The sequence below is a fragment of the Xyrauchen texanus genome, chromosome 12 (assembly GCF_025860055.1).
Source record: "Xyrauchen texanus isolate HMW12.3.18 chromosome 12, RBS_HiC_50CHRs, whole genome shotgun sequence".
Taxonomy (NCBI): domain Eukaryota; kingdom Metazoa; phylum Chordata; class Actinopteri; order Cypriniformes; family Catostomidae; genus Xyrauchen; species Xyrauchen texanus.
In genome coordinates, this window is record NC_068287.1 from 1,277,274 (window position 1) to 1,299,377 (window position 22,104).

General features: G+C 40.7%; 1 protein-coding gene across 1 annotated transcript in view; it reads left to right on the plus strand.

Annotated features, from left to right (window-relative positions):
* The first annotated feature begins 1,893 nt into the window (after window positions 1-1,893).
* proza (protein Z, vitamin K-dependent plasma glycoprotein a) overlaps window positions 1,894-22,104 on the plus strand; it is a 41,233-nt gene continuing 21,022 nt past the window's right edge. Inside the window, exons 1-5 of the mRNA XM_052140037.1 lie at window positions 1,894-2,053; window positions 2,426-2,525; window positions 19,917-20,086; window positions 20,241-20,265; window positions 20,340-20,453. Of these exons, the coding sequence (XP_051995997.1) occupies window positions 2,450-2,525; window positions 19,917-20,086; window positions 20,241-20,265; window positions 20,340-20,453 (385 nt within the window). The 5' untranslated portion in view covers window positions 1,894-2,053; window positions 2,426-2,449. The remainder of the gene's footprint in view (window positions 2,054-2,425; window positions 2,526-19,916; window positions 20,087-20,240; window positions 20,266-20,339; window positions 20,454-22,104) is intronic.

Consider the following 22,104-nt stretch of genomic DNA (forward strand, 5'->3'; position numbering starts at 1 on the left):
ACCACATGGGGTTACCCTAGTAACCAAGTAACAAATCACATATCTCTGCAACAGATAAACGTAGAGATTTCCGTGATGACTTATTTCACTCAGGATGGCAAGGAGCCTTGATAAGTATTTCTCTGGTAACTGCTTAGCAACCACATGGGGTTATCTTAGCAACCAAGTAACAAATCACATATCTCTGCACAAGAACATTGTTGAGACTTCCGAGTTGACATATTTCACTCATGATGGAAAGGAGCCATATTAAGTATCACCTTGGTAACTCCCTTGCAAGAAGCAGGGGCTACCCTAACAACCAAGTAACAAATCACATATATCTGCACCAGAATATCATAATGACTTCCCAGTTGAGTTATTTCATTCAGGATAGCAAGGTGCCTCACTAAGTATTACTCTGGTAACTGCATAGCAACCATATGGGGTTACGCTGGCAACCAAGTAACAAATCACATATCTTTGCACCAGAATATTGTAGAGATTTCCAGGTTGACTTATTTCACACAGTTTAGCAAGGAGCCATGTTAATTATCAACTTGCTAACTGCTTACAACCAGATGGGGTTATCTTAGCAACCAAGTAACAAATCACATATCTCTGCACAAGAACATCGTTGAGATTTCCGAGTTGACATATTTCACTCATGATGGAAAGGAGCCATATTAAGTATCACCTTGGTAACTCCCTTGCAAGAAGCAGGGGCTACCCTAACAACCAAGTAATAAATCACATATCTCTGCACCAGAATATCATAATGACTTCCCAGTTGAGTTATTTCATTCAGGATAGCAAGGTGCCTCACTAAGTATTACTCTGGTAACTGCATAGCAACCATATGGTGTTACTCTAGCAACCAATTAACAAATCACATATCTTTGCACCAGAATATTGTAGAGATTTACGGGTTGACTTATTTCACTCAGAATGGCAAGGAGCTTTGATAAGTATCACCCTGGTAACTGCTTAGCAACCAGATGGGATTACCCTAGCAACCAAATAACAAATCGCATATCTCTGCACCAGAACAATGTAGAGACATCCGGGTTTGCTTATTTGACTAAGGGTAGCAAGCATCAGTATCTGCCTACTACTACTTTTTTGTAATTCGCAATGTTTCATGGGATACGTAGTTCAATCCATAATAAAATACATTTACCTAAAAGTCTTGTGCGGTCGGTCTATCTATCTATCTATCTATCTATCTATCTATCTATCTATCTATCTATCTATCTATCTATCTATCTATCATCTGATAATCTTTAAACTCTGAACTTTTAAAACTATTACTTAAACATGTATCTACTTCAAACTTAAAACTTTCAAACTTCAAGCTTTTACAACTACTTCAAACTTTCAGGCAAGGTTTTCTCAAGCCAACATCAAAGTTTGCATTGACAAACTTTTTCATCTTGTTTAATCTGGTCTTCCTCATATATATAGAACTGAAATCAAGATTTGATCAGACAAATCATAAAAAACTTTCTTTTCTTTTCAGCCAGGGCAATGGCATGTCTAGCAGTTTATTCATGTATTATATAAGAATTAAATTCAAATTACGAAAAAATATTTTACATTTTAAATAGATATAATTATTGTTAAGCTTTTTTAAAACAAAATCTGTATTTTCTTCTTCTAGTTTCTTCGGACTATAATCACTGCATTGATGTTGATATACAGCTATTCAAGTTTTATAATTATATATATATATATATATATATATATATATATATATATATATATATATATATATATATATATTTTTTTTTTTACAGCAGTCATCTCAAGTGTGTGAGGCTGTGATAGCACAAAATAACGTAAAAAGTAACAACCCTTATTTAGACAAAGCTGAAGGAAGACTGTAGTTATTCGCATATTTGCGCCCTCGTGTGATTCTTTACTTAATGCAGGATAGCTACTGAACTACGACATGTTATGATGACGCCATTGTAGTCGCTGTCGGATACGGAGTACCTCACAGATCAACAGGACCTCACAGAAGCTGCACTGAAGATCAGGGCGTTTGTTCGGATCTGCGCCATCAACAGAAAGGGTGAGTGGCCCGTTATTTCTACATCACTATAAAGATGCAATCGTTACATAATATCAGACATATCACATTTAGTACATAAAAGCTAAATCATATCAAATATGCACTAAATTTTTAGGTTAAAATCAAATGTAGACGAGGCGCTTTTTCGATTCACTTGCATACGCCACTTTATATTGTTAATAGCGGTTTATTGATGTAGTGTTTTGAAAGCAGCCTAATCCAATCCTTTACGTGAGACATGTCGGATACCTTTTGAAACAAATATCCATCCGTGTTGATACGTGTTTCTTTAATCTGACCACATAACTGCGGTAAAGTGTTAGAAAATGCCGAAGTAACTCAGCGTCCTGGTGTTATTGTTTTGTTTTCCAGACTGAAGAGGCTTCGACCATCACTATGGCTTGTCTGGAAGGGTTTTTATCACTTGTAGTTTTATTTGGCTTTGTGACCGCCGGCCTGAACAGAAGATCAGGTACGTGTATTTTACAGCATTTAAAACTGTTGTTGTTGTGTGCAGTGTCAACGATCTGATAAATATAGCGAATGCTGTTAAGCAATAGATGTGTTCGACTTAATGCAGCTCTACACAGACCGATCTGTGGCGGATTGAAGCTACTCATGCGCAAAATGTATATAACTCGTGTTTCGTTCATTTGACACGTGTACAGCGACAACATGTCTAAAATATTCCAAAACTCAGTGCAGTTAACCCACACAAAATCCAGACTAGCGCGAATACCGCGTCAGATCGTTCTTTCAGGCCAAGTGTATCCCAGAGTTCATCTCGATCAGGAGCCACACCCGCCTACCCGAGTGATCGGTGTATTTTCAACATAAGTTATTTATTATAATCAGATAGTGAAGCGTAAGTAAAGCATATATTTATATTAGTATAAATGAAAGTATTCAACAGTATAACGTGTTTAGGATGACATAATATCAGCATCATAATTACAAAATATTATTTATGTGTATATTTATATACCTCCTTGTTATTATTCTCGCCCAGTAATCACCTTATTTTGTTTGTTCTTGCCTAATACTGCTGGTCATTTTGGTCCTTTACCAGCCAGTGTGGCATATAATATGCGGTCTAGTAAATGTTGTTTTAAAATAAATAATGTATCAACTACTACCTCAGGCAGTCTCCTCTTTATGTATTTAAAATATATGTTTTAGTGCTTTTTATGTGTTGTATGAAAGCACATACTAATATGTTGTGTAAAGCAGTCTGTGGTCATCTTATATGGCAAGCCAAAGCATATCATTTAAATGGGTTGTATTCCTAGCTATTAATGGATCACACAGGTTTATAGAATTAAGTTTTAATTTTTTAAAATTAAGTTTTATGCAGTGTATTTAGAAACAAAGTAGAAAGAAATTGCTTATATTTCATATTTTACAGCAGTTATGGATGACGCAAATTTACAGTAAAAATAATTATAAAATGTAATTATTTTTACTAATTTTTACTTTGCAGATTAAAATATGTTTAATATTCCAACAACAATGGTCCACGATAAGCTAAAATGAGCCGCCGCCTTATGCAGAATGGATCACAAAATGGCACCACGATATGCAGAAAAGGACAACGAACACTCCCCTGCTCAACTTTTGGGCCAGTTGCTATGTAAAATCCCAGGCCGATTTCTCTTCCCAGTCAGCCCTGCCTGAACTGCCAGTCATACACTGGCGACCTGCAGCGACAAATTCACTGGCAGTGTGTACGCACCTTTATCTGTATACCCCAAAATGACAGGGTATTTTAAGTTTTTCTGCTGTAATGACGAAAATATACAGCAGGACACTCCAGCGCATCCGTCAACCCCAGAGGATTAAACTCTTGAATACTTGTTTAATTAATTCCAAGGTACACACTGACAATAAAGCATTAAATAATTTTTTCAAAAACCTAAGACAAACAAATTTAACAACAAAACCCCATCTTTTTAAACATTTAATTAACAAATAAACATAATTCAGACACCTGGAGCATTGCAAAAATATTTTACAAAATAATCATATTTATACACAGCCACACACTTGCAGGTACACTGGCGGCCAAAAGTTTGGAATAATGTACAGATTTTGCTGTTTTGGAAGTAAATTGGTACTTTAATTCCCCAAAGTGTCTTTCAACTGATCACAAAGTATAGTCAGGACATTACTGATGTAAAAACTGCACCATCACTATTTGAAACAAGTAATTTATGATAAAATCTAGAAAGGCCCCATTTCCAGCAGCCATCACTCCAATGCCTTATCCTTGAATAGTCATGCTAAATTACTAATTTGTGACCCGTCACGGAAACCAGTGACACAAGTCGGCAGCACAACTTGTGAGCAAAATGAGAAACAAGTGTTTTTTTTCCAAAATTGGTGATTTCCGCTTTTTTGCAGAATCTGTTAGTTGAGATCATGAAGAAGCCTCTCCATGTTTGAGATAACAGTATTGGTATATTTAAAAGCGTACATTTTGAGGTTGAAATCGGCTTGTTTTTCGGAGATTCTAGCATGCAGTAGGGGCGTGTCATTGTCTGTGTGTATTTCCGTACTGAATAGCCGCGGCGCTTTTGCCCCCGCCCCTAACAGCGTGGCTACTTATTATGCAGCGCTCTAGCCGGCTCTATCTGATATCAAAATTCAATGAAGATGGACGCCGCAAAGAATGTCGCAGAGCGAGCTGAACCGTGGCTGTTACAACGAAAATGTTTTGAAGTACTTCTTCGACAAGCCGGATGCTTATGAACAAGCGTTCACTGATTCTGAAGACGATCTGAGCGACGATGAAAGTGGCATGATAAGACTGAATAATATCCCTAATCTACAACTGAGCCGAAGATGAAGACGAGGAAGAATGTATCGGACTGGCGTCATGCGAATTATTGGACATTTAGAGGCAAACAGACGCACAGTGCAAACTTCGGAGATGGTTACATCCACAAAGAAGACCCCGACAAAGAGAAAGTGTGCCCGAACGACTTATTTCATTGGAGGCAACGAGATCTGCAAGAATACTTTTCTGTTTCTTATGTGGTGAGTTTCCATAAACATCAAAGTTTGTCGCTTTTTGTTCATTCTAAGAACACGCATACACGTTATCTCATGTTTAGTCCATGTTTACAGGGGGAGCTTTACAGGGGTATGGCTTATCTAAATGAGATGTAAATGAGCCCTATTGTCACTCCCAGCAGCAGAGAGAGGTGAGAACTGCACAATCTTTTGAGGCTGTTTTCTCCCCTTTTAGCTTTTTTGAGTGCCTACCTTCAAATGGCCACAACTTCTCCAAATATTGTCAGATTTCCATGTGTTATAAATCGTTGGAAAGCTTGGAGACTACACTTTCAGAATCTGTGAATAACTCAAAATGCCCCAAAACCGACTTGTGTCCCTACTTTCCGTGATCGGTCACATTTGGTACTAGAAAATAACTTGCCATTATATCAAACAATTAAAAGCTATTTGGTTTGTTAAATGAAGCTTAACAAAACAGTTTGTTTTTGAGCCACAGTATGCAATAGTTCAATATTTGGTCAAAAATGACAACAAAAAGAAACAGCTTTCTCTAGAAATTCATCAGTCAATCACTGTTTTGAAGAATGAAGTGTAGTTGTTTCTACTAAATTCACAGATGGCGTAGTGATTTTTGATCATGTGTCACTTAAGGTGTGGTTATGAGTGTATCAGATGACCCCTCCCCCTTTGCAATATGGGGCATCAGTTAAGAATACTATCTTAACAATTTAAGAACACTCCCTAAAAGAGCTGTTCAATAATTTAGAATTAAGGTTAACTAGAGGAAGTTGGTCAGCTGATTTATCTGAAGGATTTGTGAGAGTCTGGACAACTAGTAGAGTATTTGATCATCAACACAATGAAGACACCGTTGTAATAAAATGTATTAACAATTGATATGCAAGAGTAAGTACCACAATGATTTATAATGCTAAGAATGAATATGCACTGCTAAAGGATAATACACTAATAACCAAAAAGGAAAGTACTGAATTAAACAATAAGACAAATAAATGATTTGAACTTGAATGGATAAATGCAATGCTGTTGAACTGATTGTAGCACTGGGAGAGAATTGTATGGGAATGCTGCTTATGGTGAAACACCTAATGGCTCTGGCAAAATTGTGATAAATAATGCTTATTTATCCTTAAATAATATACCTATCATTTATAACAAGCTGACCCAGGTAACTATTATCTTAGTTAGAAAAACACATGCTGCTGGTATTCTAATGCCAAGATCTCTAGAAAGATGTTTGTTTGGTAAGTTTATATTTATGTTCCACACAGTCGGGTGATCAGTCCGGCAGTAGACACGTGGACTGGGCAACTGGGTCAGTTGAATCTTCACAGGGTCCTTTACAGGCTGGCTGAATCACTGAGGAGCTATGTGGGACAGGCAATGTCTTCCGATGCAGAAGTCCTTTGTGGACTGGACTGCAATGCTAGAGGGGCCGTAAGGGTCAGATAAGGTCCCTCACTGCTGGGGCCCTAGGGCAGCAATGTAGCAATTAAGTAATATAAAAGGTTTTGCTTGCAAAAGCTTAACCTCAAATATCTTGAAGCCACTTTCCTTATCAGATCAGAAACTCAAGACGTTTCTGCTAATGTCTCCTTCCCCATCGAGTTGGAAAAACAAGACAAGGGTGTTTCTACCCGGGGGACATATTTATCCCTTTCTGATGAGGGTGCCTTTCCGATCCAGGAGTGTGATTGGCCACTGATGTCTGAAGTAGCCACGGTGTTGCCCACCATAGTGTGGAACTCATTTGCATAGCATAAAGTACAGTGTTAAAACGGTGTCTTTAATGCTTTACCCATGCATTATTTCTTTACCAAACCTCTTTCAAATTATTAAAGGCATCGTCTGGAACAGCTAGAGACCAAACACAATAAGAAACGTTTAAGTTATCGTCCATGCATTCGTTTATCTGTTAATAGGTCTGTCTCATGAACTGTTGTGTTAACAGTCAACAACCATAAACATGAACGTGGTTTGCATGAAATGGAGTGTATATGTTGTAGTTTATATTCATTTAAGGCCTCCAAACTTAAGGTATGAATAGATCTCATGGCTGTGCATCCGGGAGGTCCTGAAGGAATTTATGGCAGTTCTTACCTACCTCAATAATGAGCTGGTGGGGGCAGATGGTCCCCCTTTTTGCCCTGTAAGAGGTGTCTGGTAGCTGTCTCAGCATCTTATCTGATGTTGCTGAACATTTGCTTATGTTCATTCACCAAGGATCCAATCATAGTGAGGTACATATTCTTCTACACAGGTAGTTAGAGAGGGGCCCTGCCATAAACAGGTCCCAAAAAACTGAAAAGTTCATACAAAGGTGTACACTACAGTCTTCAAAGACAAAGCACAACTGACTCTAACAAGGACAGAAAGAGATGAGGAAGGCCAGATGTACAACTAAACAAGAGGATAAGTACATCAGAGCCTCTAGTTTGAGAAATAGATGCCTCACATGTCCTCAGCTGACAACTTCATTGAATTCTACCCACTCAACACCAGTTTCATGTACAACAGTAAAGAGAAGACTCAGGGGTACAGGCCTTATGGGAAGAAATAGAAAAGAAAAAGCCACTTTTGAAACAGAAAAACAAAAAGAAAAGGTTAGAGTGGGCAAAGAAACAAAAAAGCTTCACTACGATGCTGCGCTGCTAAGCGCTACGGGGAACGCAATACCCACGCCGCCGCACTTGGGGCTGTCCGGACCCCTACGGTTGTGCAGTGTACTCACAAAAACACGAGAGGTCTCAGACATGAGCTTGAGATGTCGACTCAAGGGCATAAGAGCCCGGAGTGCAGAACATCCAAACCAAAAAAGTCCAATGAATGTGTGCGGAGAGGACAACCTGCCGCATCAAAAACTTGTCCAGACATGAGCTTGAGATGTCGACTCAAGGGCATAAGAGCCCGGAGTGGCAAAACATCCAAACTATAAAAATTGAATGAATGTGTGTGGAGAGGACAACCTGCCGCATCACAAACTTGCTGCAGAGGGAGACCTCTAGCCAAGGTTTTAGAGGAGGAGAGCCCTCTGGTAGAGTGCGCCCTAAAACCTACTGGCGAAGCTTGACCGCGTGCCTCGTAGGCCCGGGCAATAATGAGGATGCCTCTTTGAGGGCTCCCCGCCCACCAAGCCGTGGCAAACCGCAGTGGCCACATAGAACCTGGTAGTGGTGAGGCAAGTGCCCGCTGACAGTTCTTTCTACAGAAAATTCAGAACTGAAGCAAACCGGCAGTAAGCTGGTTCTGTAATAAGAACTTTAGTAGAAGGAAACGCATGCAGGCGCATTTGTGCTATGTATGCATTACTACGATCAGCCCCTCCCCGGGGACTAGGCGACTCAGGGAGAAGTAGAGGAGACATTGCGCTATTCATAGAGGCGAAGAGGTCCTCTTCTGCCCTGTAAAATCTACCCAGATTAGTTCCAAGTGGAGGGAGCCCTAGCACTTGAAATGGTCTCGATAATCTCAAGAGAAAACCCTGTGAACCTCATTTGGTACCACATGAAAGGTTTCACAATTCGGGCCAAGGATGAGAAGGTCCTCCCTGTTCGGAATCGCCCAAGGCGAGCCGTCAAGGAGAGGAATTAGCTCCGAGAAACATATCCTGTTCGGCCAGCGCAGCGCCGTTAATGGGAGGCAAGACCCTTGCTGGTGAACATTGCCAAGACTCCCGGGAGCAGAGAAACCGGGGAAAGAAATGCATACAGGCGCATTCTGGGTCATGTATGTGTCTTAACGTCTAGACCCAACTGGGCTGGGTGATTTCAGGGAGAAGTAGAGGAGACATTGCACTATTCATAGAGGCGAAGAGGTCCTCTTCTGCCCTAAGATCTCACCCAAACTTGTTCCAAGTGGAAAAAGCCCGGCATTTAAAAAGGTCTCGATAACCTCAGGAGACAGCCCTGTGTCCCTCAGTTGGTACCCTTAGGGGCCAAACATGAAAGATTCCACAATTCGGGGCAGGGATGAAATGTTGCCCTGTGCCTGAGATAGAAGATCCTTCCTGTTCGGAATCGCCCAAGGCGAGCCATCGAGGGAAGAGATTAGCTCCGAGAACCAAGCTCTGTTCGGCCAGCGCGGTGCTATCAGTAAGAGGCAAAAAACCCTTGCTGGCGAACTCTGGGCAACTACTACCTTAGGGTGGAGTTCTTAACTCCCCCGTTGGTATTTTCTGTCTGGACCGTAAATCTGCTCCCGTATACGGGCATCCAGGGATATAACTGGATATGAGTAACAGGAGCTTACCCTGGGCCCTAAGGAGAATCCGACGTGTCAGAAATACAGCTGACAAGAACGTGGGTCTCCTTGATGATTTATGTAAGAGGCTACCGCTGTATTGTCCACCTGCACCAAGACATGGCAGCCTCAGGAGGAGGTATTTCAGGGCCAGAAATACAGCCATCAACCCGAGACAGTGACTGTGACAACCGAGCTCCCCGTCAGGGAGGCTTCTGTCGTTAGTAGTCTGCGACAACAAGACGCACCTAGAGTGGGACCCAAGGCAGAAAACCGGGGTCTGAACCACATAGAAAGGGAATGAAGCCTGAGGCACGTAACCCATTTTAGCCTAGGGGTTTTGGCCCTTGGAAGAAATCCCCTGGCTTTTGGCCACAACAAAACGGTCTCATGAGCAGAAGGTCCAGAGGGATCACCGTGGACGCGGTCGCCCTGAGACCTGGAAATCGTTGATACTGATAACAGTGCAACCTTGACCTAGCCTGACTTTGCTCAGGGTGATCTGAATGGACACAATCCTAGCGGGAGACAGTTGTGCCCGCATTGTGATTGAACTCCATACGATGCCCCGATAGACAGTGTTCTGAGTGGGAGAGAGGACGCTTTTCTTGGCGTTGAGCCTCAACCCCAGAGAAACAGATGAGCTAAGACGATGTCCCTGTGCTGAACTGCCAGTTCCTGGAACTGCGCTAGGATCAGCCAGTCGTCTACATAATTCAGAATGCAGATGCCCTGGAGTCGCAAGGAGCCAGCGCTACATCATACATTGTGAATGTGCAGGTAAAAAGGGCTAGGCTGAGTGAAAGAACCTGACCCTGGAAGACTTCGCCCCCCGAAGCGAACCTCAGGAACTTTCCATGTTGTGACAGAACTTCTAAATGAAGTATAGAAGTGCGTCATAAGATCGATGGTGACCAGCCAAACGAGTTGTAGGGCTTGAGACACGACCGTCTTGACAGGCGTCATCTTGGACTCGAACACCCACGGGTAGTTCAAGCTTTAAGATCTAAGGCAGACGCCACCCCTCACCCTCCATGGGAAACGGGAAGTATTTAGTGTAATAACCTAACTCTCTCTCTGGAAGGGGGACACATACCATAGCCCCTTTAACCAGGAGATTGAGTTTTTTTGTTTTTACATAAAAAGAAATCCGGTTCACGGTAGTGAGAACACGCCGTTGAAACACGGAAAAGCGGCGAGTGAATTAAATCCTGACGCCCTTATAAGACCCACAGAAAAGAATATATCTGGCAGAAGTTTCCACGCTGCCAGGATCTCTGAGATGGGTATTATATTTTAACACATCCTGTTGAGGGGTTGTCGAGTGTTTCACGGCCCTGAATGAAATGCAGGAACAGCTTAAAACATCCAACTTTGACGGAAGCCTCTGCAACCTGAAACACCAAGAGGTGGCGGGAATGGAGGGGCTTCGAGGGGGTACCGGAGGGGTGAAGTGAAGCACGCCTCGGCCCTGAGGGGAGCTACCCCTAATCTAGGCACAAGACCGCCAGGGTTTTCTCTTACTAGAATTTATAGTCCTGAGGTCCTGCTTCGGGGCTGGCGAGGGCGGCGAGACTGTCCCCAATCCCTGGAAGGAGGAGCACGCACTCGCCACGCTTTGCTTTTGAGCCTCCCTTCAGTCAGGACCGAGGCGGTCTGAGGCTTGCTCGTCAGCCGCAGAACCCACACTCAGGTCGCCCAGGAGGTCAGCCTGGTACGCCTGTAAAACAGCATAGTGTGCAGAGCAGCACCAGCCTGACCTGCTGCTTGATAAGCCCTTCCCACTAAAGTGGAGGTTGTCCTACAAGGCTTTGAGGGAGAGAGGGCTTTAATTGACAATGCCGAGCCCGGCGAGAGATAGACCGCAAGCGTCTCTTCGACCGGGCGGCATCACTGAATACTCCCGTGCCTCAGCACCCACGATAGTCGAATATAATGACGCCGAGGGTATGTGAACACGGGAAGAAAATATATATATATATATATATATATATATATATATATATATATATATATCTTTTTTTTTTTTAGGGGTTCTCCATGAGCGAAAAAGCTCTTCATGGACGTTATCAAAGAAGGGAAGGGAAGGGACCCATGAGGCGTTCCCTTTCTTAGACTGGAAGATAAAATCTATCCCCTAATTTGGAGCGTTTGGGGGTCTCTTTTTCGCGTGGCCAGTCCAATCTGGCAACCGCACGAGTAACAACATCGAGCAATTTATTTTTGAAAAAATCGAGAGATTTTTTTTATCGGACGGAAAGCTCGGAGGCGGGAAGAGAAACTCGATCCACCTCATGATCCGAAGAAGCGTCGGAACGCGCTTCGAAATCATGTGAAGGACCAGCTGTGTTTGGGGAGAGAGTGAGAGAAAGGGATCTACCCGTCTCTTGCTCCTTAGCCAAATCCATGCAAGAGCCCCACGAACGATCTTTTTTTTTCGTGAGTGCTGACTCCCGGAAGCAAGCGAGGCGAGCACGACGCACTCTGCCTGTTAAAGCAAATCGTAGTGCTCGCTCCCGCCCTGCTGCAATGCGAGAGCAGCGTGCTCTTACCCCCAAACAAACAGAGCAAAAACTGATGTGTTTCGTCTTCAGCTATAGAGCGAGAAGAGGGGAACACGCACCATTCTTTCTTTTTTTAGAAATATATATATGTATATATAATATTTTCTAAACAGAAGAGAAAAGAGAACAACTTTAACTGCACACTGCATAACTGATTCTAACTCCTAACAGAGGAAAAAATGTTTTGACCGGTGCATCTAATGATTACATCAGCCGAGGCTATAAATTCCGGTCAATGTTCATTGAAGTGTTGCACACATTATTCAGCTCGGTTCACAGCTAGGGTTGTTCCCTGTAGCGCTTAGCAGCGCAGCATCGTTGTGAAGCTTTTTGTAAAGGGAACAACATTTAACATTGAATCCCCACTACTACCCCTCCACCTCCCAATTCCTAACCTCCAACCCCACTCCAACCCCCAACAAACACTCCCGAAGTCACATGAGCATATTCACACAGAAAAAAAAACAAAAAACTAACAAAATAAATAAATACGTACATTCTTTAAAAAAAATATATACACTACTGTTCAAAAGTTTGGGGTGACTTGACTGAAATGTTTCTCATGATCTCAACAACCTTTTGATCTGAAGGCGTATGCTTAAATGTTTGAAATTAGTTTTGTATACAAAAATATAATTGTGCCAACATATTAATTTTTTTAATTACAAAACTAAAATTTTATAAAAAATTAAAAAAAAAGGTTTTTGAAATGGATGACTTGGACAAAATAATTAAGAAATATAGCCACTAAGTGCCCTTCATAGATTGTAACTCCTTCAGTACTGTTTAAAAGCATACCAGGGTGATGCCTCAAGAAGTTGGTTGAGAAAATGTCAAGAGTACATGTCTGCAAATTCTAGGCAAAGGGTGGCCACTTTGAAGATTCTAAAATATTCTAAAATATATTTTTTTTCACAACATAATTCCCACAGTTCCATTTCTATTATTCCATAGATGTGATGACTTTACTAATATTCTAAAATGTGAAAAAAGAATGAGTAAGTGTCCCTTTCCAAAAGCAGCATAATCACCACTCCCAGAGTATCTACCGCTTATGCTACTCCCCAAAAAAGAACAGCAGGTGGCGCAGCTGTAAATATAAAAAAAACTGAGATCTAGGAATCCCAATATGTTGAACCAAATCTTCAAAAGGTCTAAACACTCCACTCTCATATAGGTTACTGTGTGTTGTAGCCCCTCTCACAATCCACTCTGACCAGCAGAAAGGGGATTTATCAATACATAATTTTGGGTTCAGCCATATGCTTGAGGCAACATTTAAATAAATGTCAGAATTAAACATTCTGGACACTTTTGTTTATATTGAGTGCAAATGCGAGATAAGGGTTGTAACTTAAGCTCTCTCAGGTGGAAGCGACCAATGAGCCAAATATCTAAGACCAAATGCATAATAATGAAACCAAATTTTGGGTAGGCCTATCCCACCTTTGTTGATCTGCCTATGCATCTTGTAGTCTACAAAATGTAATCTGGGACACTTACCATTCCAAACGAAGGACTTCGCTATGCTATAAAATTGCTTAAAATAAGAGAGGGGCAGAGGTGGGTAGAGTAGCCAAAAACTGTACTCAAGTAAAAGTACAATTTCTTCAAAAACATAATTACTCAAGTAGAAGTAAAAGTACTAAGTAAATAATTACTTAAGTATCCAAATAAAAGAGTACTCAAGTAGTGAGTACAAATGACATAATAGACGTTTACTCCCCTATATTCCATTACATAATACACATTGAAAATGTACTACAGAATTATTATTATTAATGGAAATTGTTACATCATGTTGTTCCAAACCCGTATGACCTTCTTTCTTCCATACAACACAATAAGGAGATATTAGACAGAATGTTTCCTGAGTCACTATTTACTTTCTGTGAATGCTTTTATATATATATATATATATATATATATATATATATATATATATATATAATTATATAATTATTTTTTTATTTTTATTTTTTGAAAGTGAATGGTGACTGAGACTGTCAAAACAAATCAAATCACTTTATTGTCACACTACTGTGTACACAAGTGCAACAGTAGGTGAAAGTCTTTTGTGCAGTTCCGAATAACATAGCAGTCATGACAGTGACGAGACATATACCAATTACAATAAACAACATACTTACACAACACAATATACAATGTACAGTAAACAGTACACACAATATAGAATACACATACAATAAAATAAAAAATATTGGTAAGTGTTATAAAATAAAAAATATTAATAAAGTGCAGTGCTGATTGTTGATAGTGAGAGACTGTCATACTGTCGGCTGGTGCGGGTCCTGATGCTGCAATACCGCCTGCCTGATGGTAGCAGTGAGAGCAGCCCATGGTTCGGGTGGCTGGAGTGTCTGATGATCCTCCGGGCTTTTTTCACACACCGCCTGTTATAGATGTCCTGGAGGGAGGGAAGCTCACCTCCGATGATGTGTCTACCAGTTCGCATCACCATTTGCAGGGCTTTGCAGTTGTGGGCGGTGCTATTGCCATACCAGGCTGTGATGCAGCCAGTCAGGATGCTCTCTACAGTACTGGTGTAGAACCGTGTGAGGATGTGTTGGTTCATTCCAAACTTCTTCAGCCGTCTCAGGAAGAAGAGGCGCTGGTGAGCCTTCTTCACAACGGCCTCAGTGTGGACAGACCATGTGAGTTCCTCAGTGATGTGGACACCGAAGAATTTGAAGCTGCTGACTCTCTCTACCGGTGCTCCATTAATGGTGATGGGGCTGTGTTCTCTGTCTTTCTTCCTGAAGTCCACTACAAGCTCCTTGGTCTTACTGACGTTGAGGGAGAGGTTGTCAGCCCCTAACATTCTGTCTAACATATTTTGTGTTCCACATAATACAAAACCTCACACTGGTTTGGAACAACATGAGAGTAGAGAAATGATGAAGCTATCACTTTAAAGAGATAGTTCACCCAAAAATGAAAATTCTCTCATCATTTACTCACCCTCATGCCATCCCAGATGTGTTTGAATTTCTTCTGCAGAACACAAATTAAGATTTTTAGAAGAATATTTTAGCTCTGTAGGTAAAAATTGTGATTCTCCAAAAAGCACATAAAGGCAGTATAAAAGTAATCCATAAGACTCCAGTGGTTAAATCCATGTCTTCAGAAGTGATATGATAGGTGTGGGTGAGAAACAAATAAATATTTGTCATGTTTTGTGAGACAGCAGGGGCGATATGCAGAGAAGAATGTGAATAACTAAAAACACAAGAAGAATGTGAAAGTGATCTTTTTCTCTGTTTCTCATACACATTTTTTTCTAAAACTCTTCATTTAAGTTCAGCAGAAGATAGAAAGTCCTACACATCTGGGGTGGCAAGAGGGTGAGTAAATAAGGAGAATTGTAGAGAGGTTTGGAAACATTTCTAGTAATTATTACTGTGAAAATTTGAAACTGTCCCACAAGGACATTATATATAATGCTGAAATATAATGCCTTCTTTTGCTATTTCATAGCTTTTAGCAAATAGCAAATAGTTAGACCCACATGAAAGACTTATTTTTATTTAAATAGACAACATGGTTGTTTTTTAAGTTTTTTAGCCGTAGCATCCAAATTCTACCAGTTAAATAACCGTGACCATTTTAATCGCGGTTAATTGTAAAATCGGGTAATCGCGACATCCCTCATCATGTCATTGCAGTAAGATCTACCATATACAATAAAGGCTATACATTATCACAATATCAAAATTTCAGTAGTCGGTAGTGACATTTTTTGATTCATAATACCAGCTTCAAAACCACAACAAAGAATAACACAAATTAATATGTTAATTATGGAAGAATGGATCCTAAGTAATTATTCAAGACTAGTAAACAGTCAGTTATAAAATAACAATAAAAACAGCAATGAATAGAAATAGGTTTAAAAAATAGAACAAAATAAATGCAAATGATGAAAATTCTGTGATTTTCAATTAAAATTAAACATTCAGAATGAAAAGCAACATAAAACTACTACTGGTCTTTACTATATGATTATAATACATTACTACTTTTTAAAGCTACTAAAGTTACCCTGTCAAGAGCAGTGAGTCATTTTCTTGTATGGTTGTAATTACTGTAGCAGGTCTATTGGCTTACATTTATATTTACAAATCTGACATTTTCATACAGATCCACATTTTATGTTCACTTTGACATCACTCTCTGTGTTTACATGAAAACCTCAGCAAGATGGGATTTTGGTGGAATTTTGAACACACGCATGTTCAGCACACACACATACGTGCCGTGCCGTATGTGTGTGTGCTGAACATGCGTGTGTGTTCAAAATTCCACCAAAATCCCATCTTGCTGAGGTATTCATTACTAGATTGTTGCTAATTATAAAATGACTTGCTCTGGATTACTTTCAAAAGCAGAATAAAAATATTAACTTTCTAATAAGTGACACAGGCCTAGGCTATCACAAATATAGCCGGTTATTTTTTGTTATTGAGGTTTTAATCAGTCTGATATTAGACAGGTGGCTATACAGTTTATACTGTATATATATTATATATGATGATGCCCCCCTTCTCCGTTTTCTTATATCTTTTCTAGTTTTCAGTTGCATTATGTTTAATCATGTTTGTCTGGAGTGTAAAAACAAAAATGTATTAGTGACGATTAATAGAGGGTTGATGTATATCTCGTGCCTTAATGTTTTAGAGAGAATAATACAAAAATCTTCTTTTGAAAAAAACGATAGCAACTTTTTGTGTTCTATTACTTTTAAGAACGTAAAACTTCCTAAAGAAAAACTATGGAAGTTTGTGGAAAACTGAATGAAACAAAGTTTTGAACAAGTTATAAACATTAGACTAGTCAAATCAAATCAAATCAAGTCACTTTATTGTCACACTACCATGTACACAAGTGGTGAAACAGTAGGTGAAATTCTTGTGTGCAGTTCCGAGCAACATAGCAGTCTTGACAGTGACGAGACATATACCAATTACAATAAACAACATACTTACACAACAACAATTTACATATCAAATGTACACATACTTACACAACACAATAATTATATACAATGTACAGTAAACAATACACACAATATAGAATACATAATATACAATAAGTAAGAGTATATGAAATATATATAAGTAGTTGAATTGAGGAGAATATGTTGACAGTCCAGTGTGAGATTATAGGTTAATAAAGTGCAGTGCTAATTATTGATCCTGATAGATCAAATGTTCAAAAGTCTGATTGCTTGGGGGAAGAAGCTGTCATGTAGTCGGCTGGTGCGGGTCATGATGCTGCCTGATGGTAGCAGTGAGAACAGACCATGACTCGGGTGGCTGGAGTCTCTGATGATCCTCCGAGCTTTTTTCACACACCACCTTATCATATTATAGAATCATACTAGTTTGTATGATTTAAAATGTCATTTATTTTCACTTTGACATGTATTGCTCATGATACGAGCAACTGCAACACACTGAAACTGTAAGCTGTGAAGAGAAAAATTAACGAAAGAACAGTAATTGTCACGCTCATGAACAAATCCTGTTTTTATGCTGAGCCTTGTAGCTGTCACGTGACAAATGAATGAAAAATACAAAAATACTCAGATACAAAGACCTTGTTTAGAATAGTTTTTTAACTGCTTGAATAATTTTTTTTAAAGTATACTGTAAAAACAAATTCCCAACTTATTTTTTTTTCCAGCAGAAGTTCTTCATTTTTCTCCAAAAATAATTCTGTACTCCATGAAGTCTGTATTCATGGAGTGCTGAATGACCCCAGCCAGGCTTACGAAGAAACCAATTGGCCCGGTTGCTATGGTGGGTAGAGTCACGTGGGTTACCTTCCTCGTGGTCTATATAAGGTGGTTCTCGCTCTTTATGGGGTGCGTGGTATGTTGTGCGTGGATGCTGTGGTGAATAGCTTGAGCCTCCACACGTGCTAGGTCTCTGCGGTGACAAGACAGCAAGCCACGTAACAAGATGAGTGGGCTGACTCTCTCAGAAGCGGAGGCAACTGATCGAGACACTACGAAACCATGAGAATTGAGGAATTGGGCATGCCAAATTGGGGAGAAAAGGGGAGAAAAATTATTTAACCTCATGCCATACCAGATGGGTATAACTTTCTTTCTTTTTGCTGAACACAAACATAGATTTTAGAAGAATATTAGCTCCAAAAATCACATAAAGGACACAAAAGTAATCCATATGACTCCAGTGGTTAATTAAATTACTTCAGAAGTAATGTGATAGAAACAGATCAAAATGTACACTCCACTTTGACTTTTACATCTGAATGCCACATGTGGTGCCTATTTAGTTTTACTTTCACATCGGAAAGTTAAAGTGGAGATTTAGGGTAAAAATTTTCTTACATTTGTATGTGTTTCTCAACCACACCTATAATATCACTTCTATAGACATGGATTTAACCGCTGTGGTCATATTTTTTTTTTTTAAAAGATTACTTTTATGTTCCTTTATGTGATTTTTGGAGCTATAAATGTCTAATCACCATTCACTTACATTGAAAGGACCTACAGAGCTGAAACATTCTAGTAAAAATCTTTGTTTGAGTTCTGTTAAAGAAAGAAAGTCATACACATCTGGGATGGCATGGGGGTGAGTAAATAATGATACCATTTAATGTGACTGGTTAGAATTTTAATATTTTATTTTATATGAGCTCCTATAATTTAGTTTTCATAATTTAGTATAGGCATTGTTTAATCGCTTTCGACAATGCTGTTAAACCCATAAATAAACACATCCCAGGAAGGTGTGTACACAATACAACAGGGAAAAATAGAAAGACCGCACATTGTCCAATAGCTTGCAAATCTATAATATCTTAGTGTTTCTACAGATCCTCTTCAGGCATTCTATTGATTTCTCTGAAGATTTTACAGTGGCAAGTATATCACTGTTACCATCATGATTACCAGAGATTTTACACAAATTATTCTGGCCATGCGCTCAACTGAACGAGAGAAGGTTAATGAGGGGGTCTAGGTATCTCAGCGAGTATTGACATTGACTATCACCCTGCTGGTGTCGTGAGTTTGAATCCAGGGTGTGTTGAGTAACTCCAGTCAGGTCTCCTACGCAACCAAATTGGCCTGGTTGTTAGGGAGGGTAGAGTCCCTTGGAGTAACCTCCTCGTGGTCGCTATAATGTGGCTCTCGCTCTCAGTGGGGCGTGTGGTGAGTTGTGCGTGGATGACGCGGAGAACAGTGTGAAGCCTCCACATGCGCTACGTCTCCGTGTGATAAGATGCATGGATTGACGGTCTCAGACACGGAGACAAATGAGATTCGTCCTCCGCCACCCAGATTGAGGCGAGTCACTATGCCACCACGAGGACTTGGAGCGCATTGGGAATTGGGCGTTACACATTGGGTGAAAAGGGGAGAAAAAAAAGAAAATGGAAAAAAAAGAGAAGGTTAATGGTGGTGGACATCCTCCTGCCCGTGTGAACTGAAAAGTTTTTACACTCATGTCAATCCATATTTATTGACTTCTTGAACTGTTTTATTCACAAAAGAGAGCCATGTGGCAGCGAAACGCTATTGTGCTTGCTAAATCTAAATTTTACGATGAGAATGCACATAATTTGTAAATAATTTTATTACTGTTCTGCATAGATTTGAACAGTAGTTACTAGCGAGCCTGTTGCCTTCCTTATATGGCATTTTCATGAGCATGGATTATAATAATTGTAAATGAACGTTCACACTCCCCCTATTTACAAATATTTGGAATTCACTAACATACACACGGTTTACTAAAAAATCTTTGGAGTATGAAGCGTTTGTGAATCCGGAGGCAAGTTTTCGGGAAGGTCAATTTTATCCACAAATTACTCCGAATTTACACATATATTTACTAAAGTTACATGAATGAGGCCCATTTATCCATGCAGCAAGCCACACTAGTATCTCAAACACCAGCATACTGTATGGCTGCAGATATACTGTAGTACAAAAATGTTTTATGTGATTTTAAATGTATGTACTTCAGCACCTGTTTTCTTGGAAAAGTGGGAAGCAAGTAACATCATTTCCCGTCAGAAGAGAGGAAACCTAGGCGATGAAGAGACTAAACTCCCTCCCAACCTAGAGAGAGAGTGTTTAGAGGAGGTTTGCGACTATGAAGAAGCAAGAGAAGTCTTCCAGGATAATTATCGTACTGTGAGTTTGAGCTGTCCACTATCTAAACATTTTGTAACTAATATTTATGTAAAGTTTGCAATGGAAAAACAATGTGCATTCACAATAGCAGTTGTAATTATGCTCTTAAATTGATTGAAATGAATTTAGATGGATTGTGTTTGTTTCTTTAAAGGATATCTTCTGGTCTGTCTACATCGGTAAGTAGAGAAGTTGCAGAAAACTAGCATACATTGAGAGGAAACGTTTTCATATGCCATCTCTTATGATGTAGATGGTGACCAGTGTGCTGAGCAGCCATGCAAAAATGGAGCCATGTGTTCAGATAGTGTGGGGGGTTATGACTGCATTTGTAAATCCGGCTTCACAGGAATCCTCTGTGAGACAGGTAATGTAACTTAAAGAGATAGTTCACCCGAAAATGAAAATTCTCTCATCATTTACTCACTTTCATGCCATCCCATATATGACTTTGTTTCTTCTGCTGAACACACACAAAGATTTTCAGGAAGAATATCTTAGTTCTGAAGGCACAAGTGAATGGTGACCAGACCTTTTTAAGCTCTAAAAAATCACATAAAGGCAGTATAAAATAATCTATATGACTCCAGTGCTTAAATCCATATTTTCATAAGCGATATGATAAGTGTGGGTGAGAAACAGATTGTGGCAGGGCGGAGGGCGGGGCCAGGTCCTGATCCTACACACCCGGTCCCGTATTAGGCTAATCAAGCCTCCGAGAGGGATAAAGGTCGACTGCAGAGGATCGTGCGGGAGGGAGAGAGATCGTTTACAGACATGTCCATCATATGTGTGAGTTTGTGTCCTTGTTTTAAGTTTACCAATGAAACTATTATTTACATTGCCAAGCCGGTTCTCGCCCCTCCTTTCCATTGACTGCTTTACAATTTCTCTGATCCAAGATGGCGGCGCGGTAGCACGCAGCGGCCACTCCGGATCCACAATGGTGCTATTTTTGTTAAAAAAGCCCGACTTCTGCAACACATGGACATCGGAGCAACCAGTGTTCGTGTCTACCATCGCCAGACACTACTCAAATATAAGACTCATGCAAAAACCAAGCTGCATGATGACCTGCAGGAGGCGCTACGCCGTACTCGGCTTGCTGCGGAGACCAGGCCTCCAGCCCTCGGCGTCGCCTGATGCCGGTGGCCGGGGAGAGGACGTCGTAGCGGTGTGCGAGAAGCGAAGCGCGGAAAGAGGGCGGGGTCCATGCTAGGCTAAAAACAAACCCTAGCCGGCCGGCTCTCCCGTCTATCCTGCTCTCAAATGTTTGCTCCCTGGACAATAAACTGGACTATATCCGACTCCAGCAGGCTACGCAGCGTGAGTTTAGAGACTGCTGCGTCTTTGTTTTCACGGAGACGTGGCTCAGCGACAGAGTTCCGGATGCCGCCATTCAGCTAGACGGGCTCGCCTCGTTTCGTGCCGACAGAAATACAGCTCTCTGCGGTAAGACTCGCGGTGGTGGCTTGTGTGTTTACATCAACACGGAATGGTGCAAGAACTCTATGCTAGTCTCTAGTTACTGTTCATCGCTGTTGGAGCTTGTGACTGTTAGATGCAGACCTTTTTATCTACCACGGGAATTCACCACAGTTTGCATAACCGGAGTTTACATTCCCCCCAGCGCTAACGCTAAGGAAGCGCTCTGTGAACTGTATGGGGCTATGAGCGAACTGCAGAACGCTCACCCCGACGGACTGTTTATTGTCGCCGGAGATTTCAACCATGCAAATCTCCGCCTTCAGAGCAGGCGATAAGGCAGCCCTAAGAACAGCTAGGGCCAAACTGTCACGGGCAATCAGAGAGGCAAAGCGCGCACACGCCCAGAGAATCCACAGTCACTTCCAGGACAGCGGTGACACGCGGCGCATGTGGCAGGGCATCCAGGCCATCACCAACTACAGGACAACATCAGTTGCCTGTGACAAAGATGCCTCCCTTCCAGATGCGCTGAACGACTTCTACGCTCGGTTTGAAGTGCAGAACGACGTGACATTTTCAAAGTGAAAGTT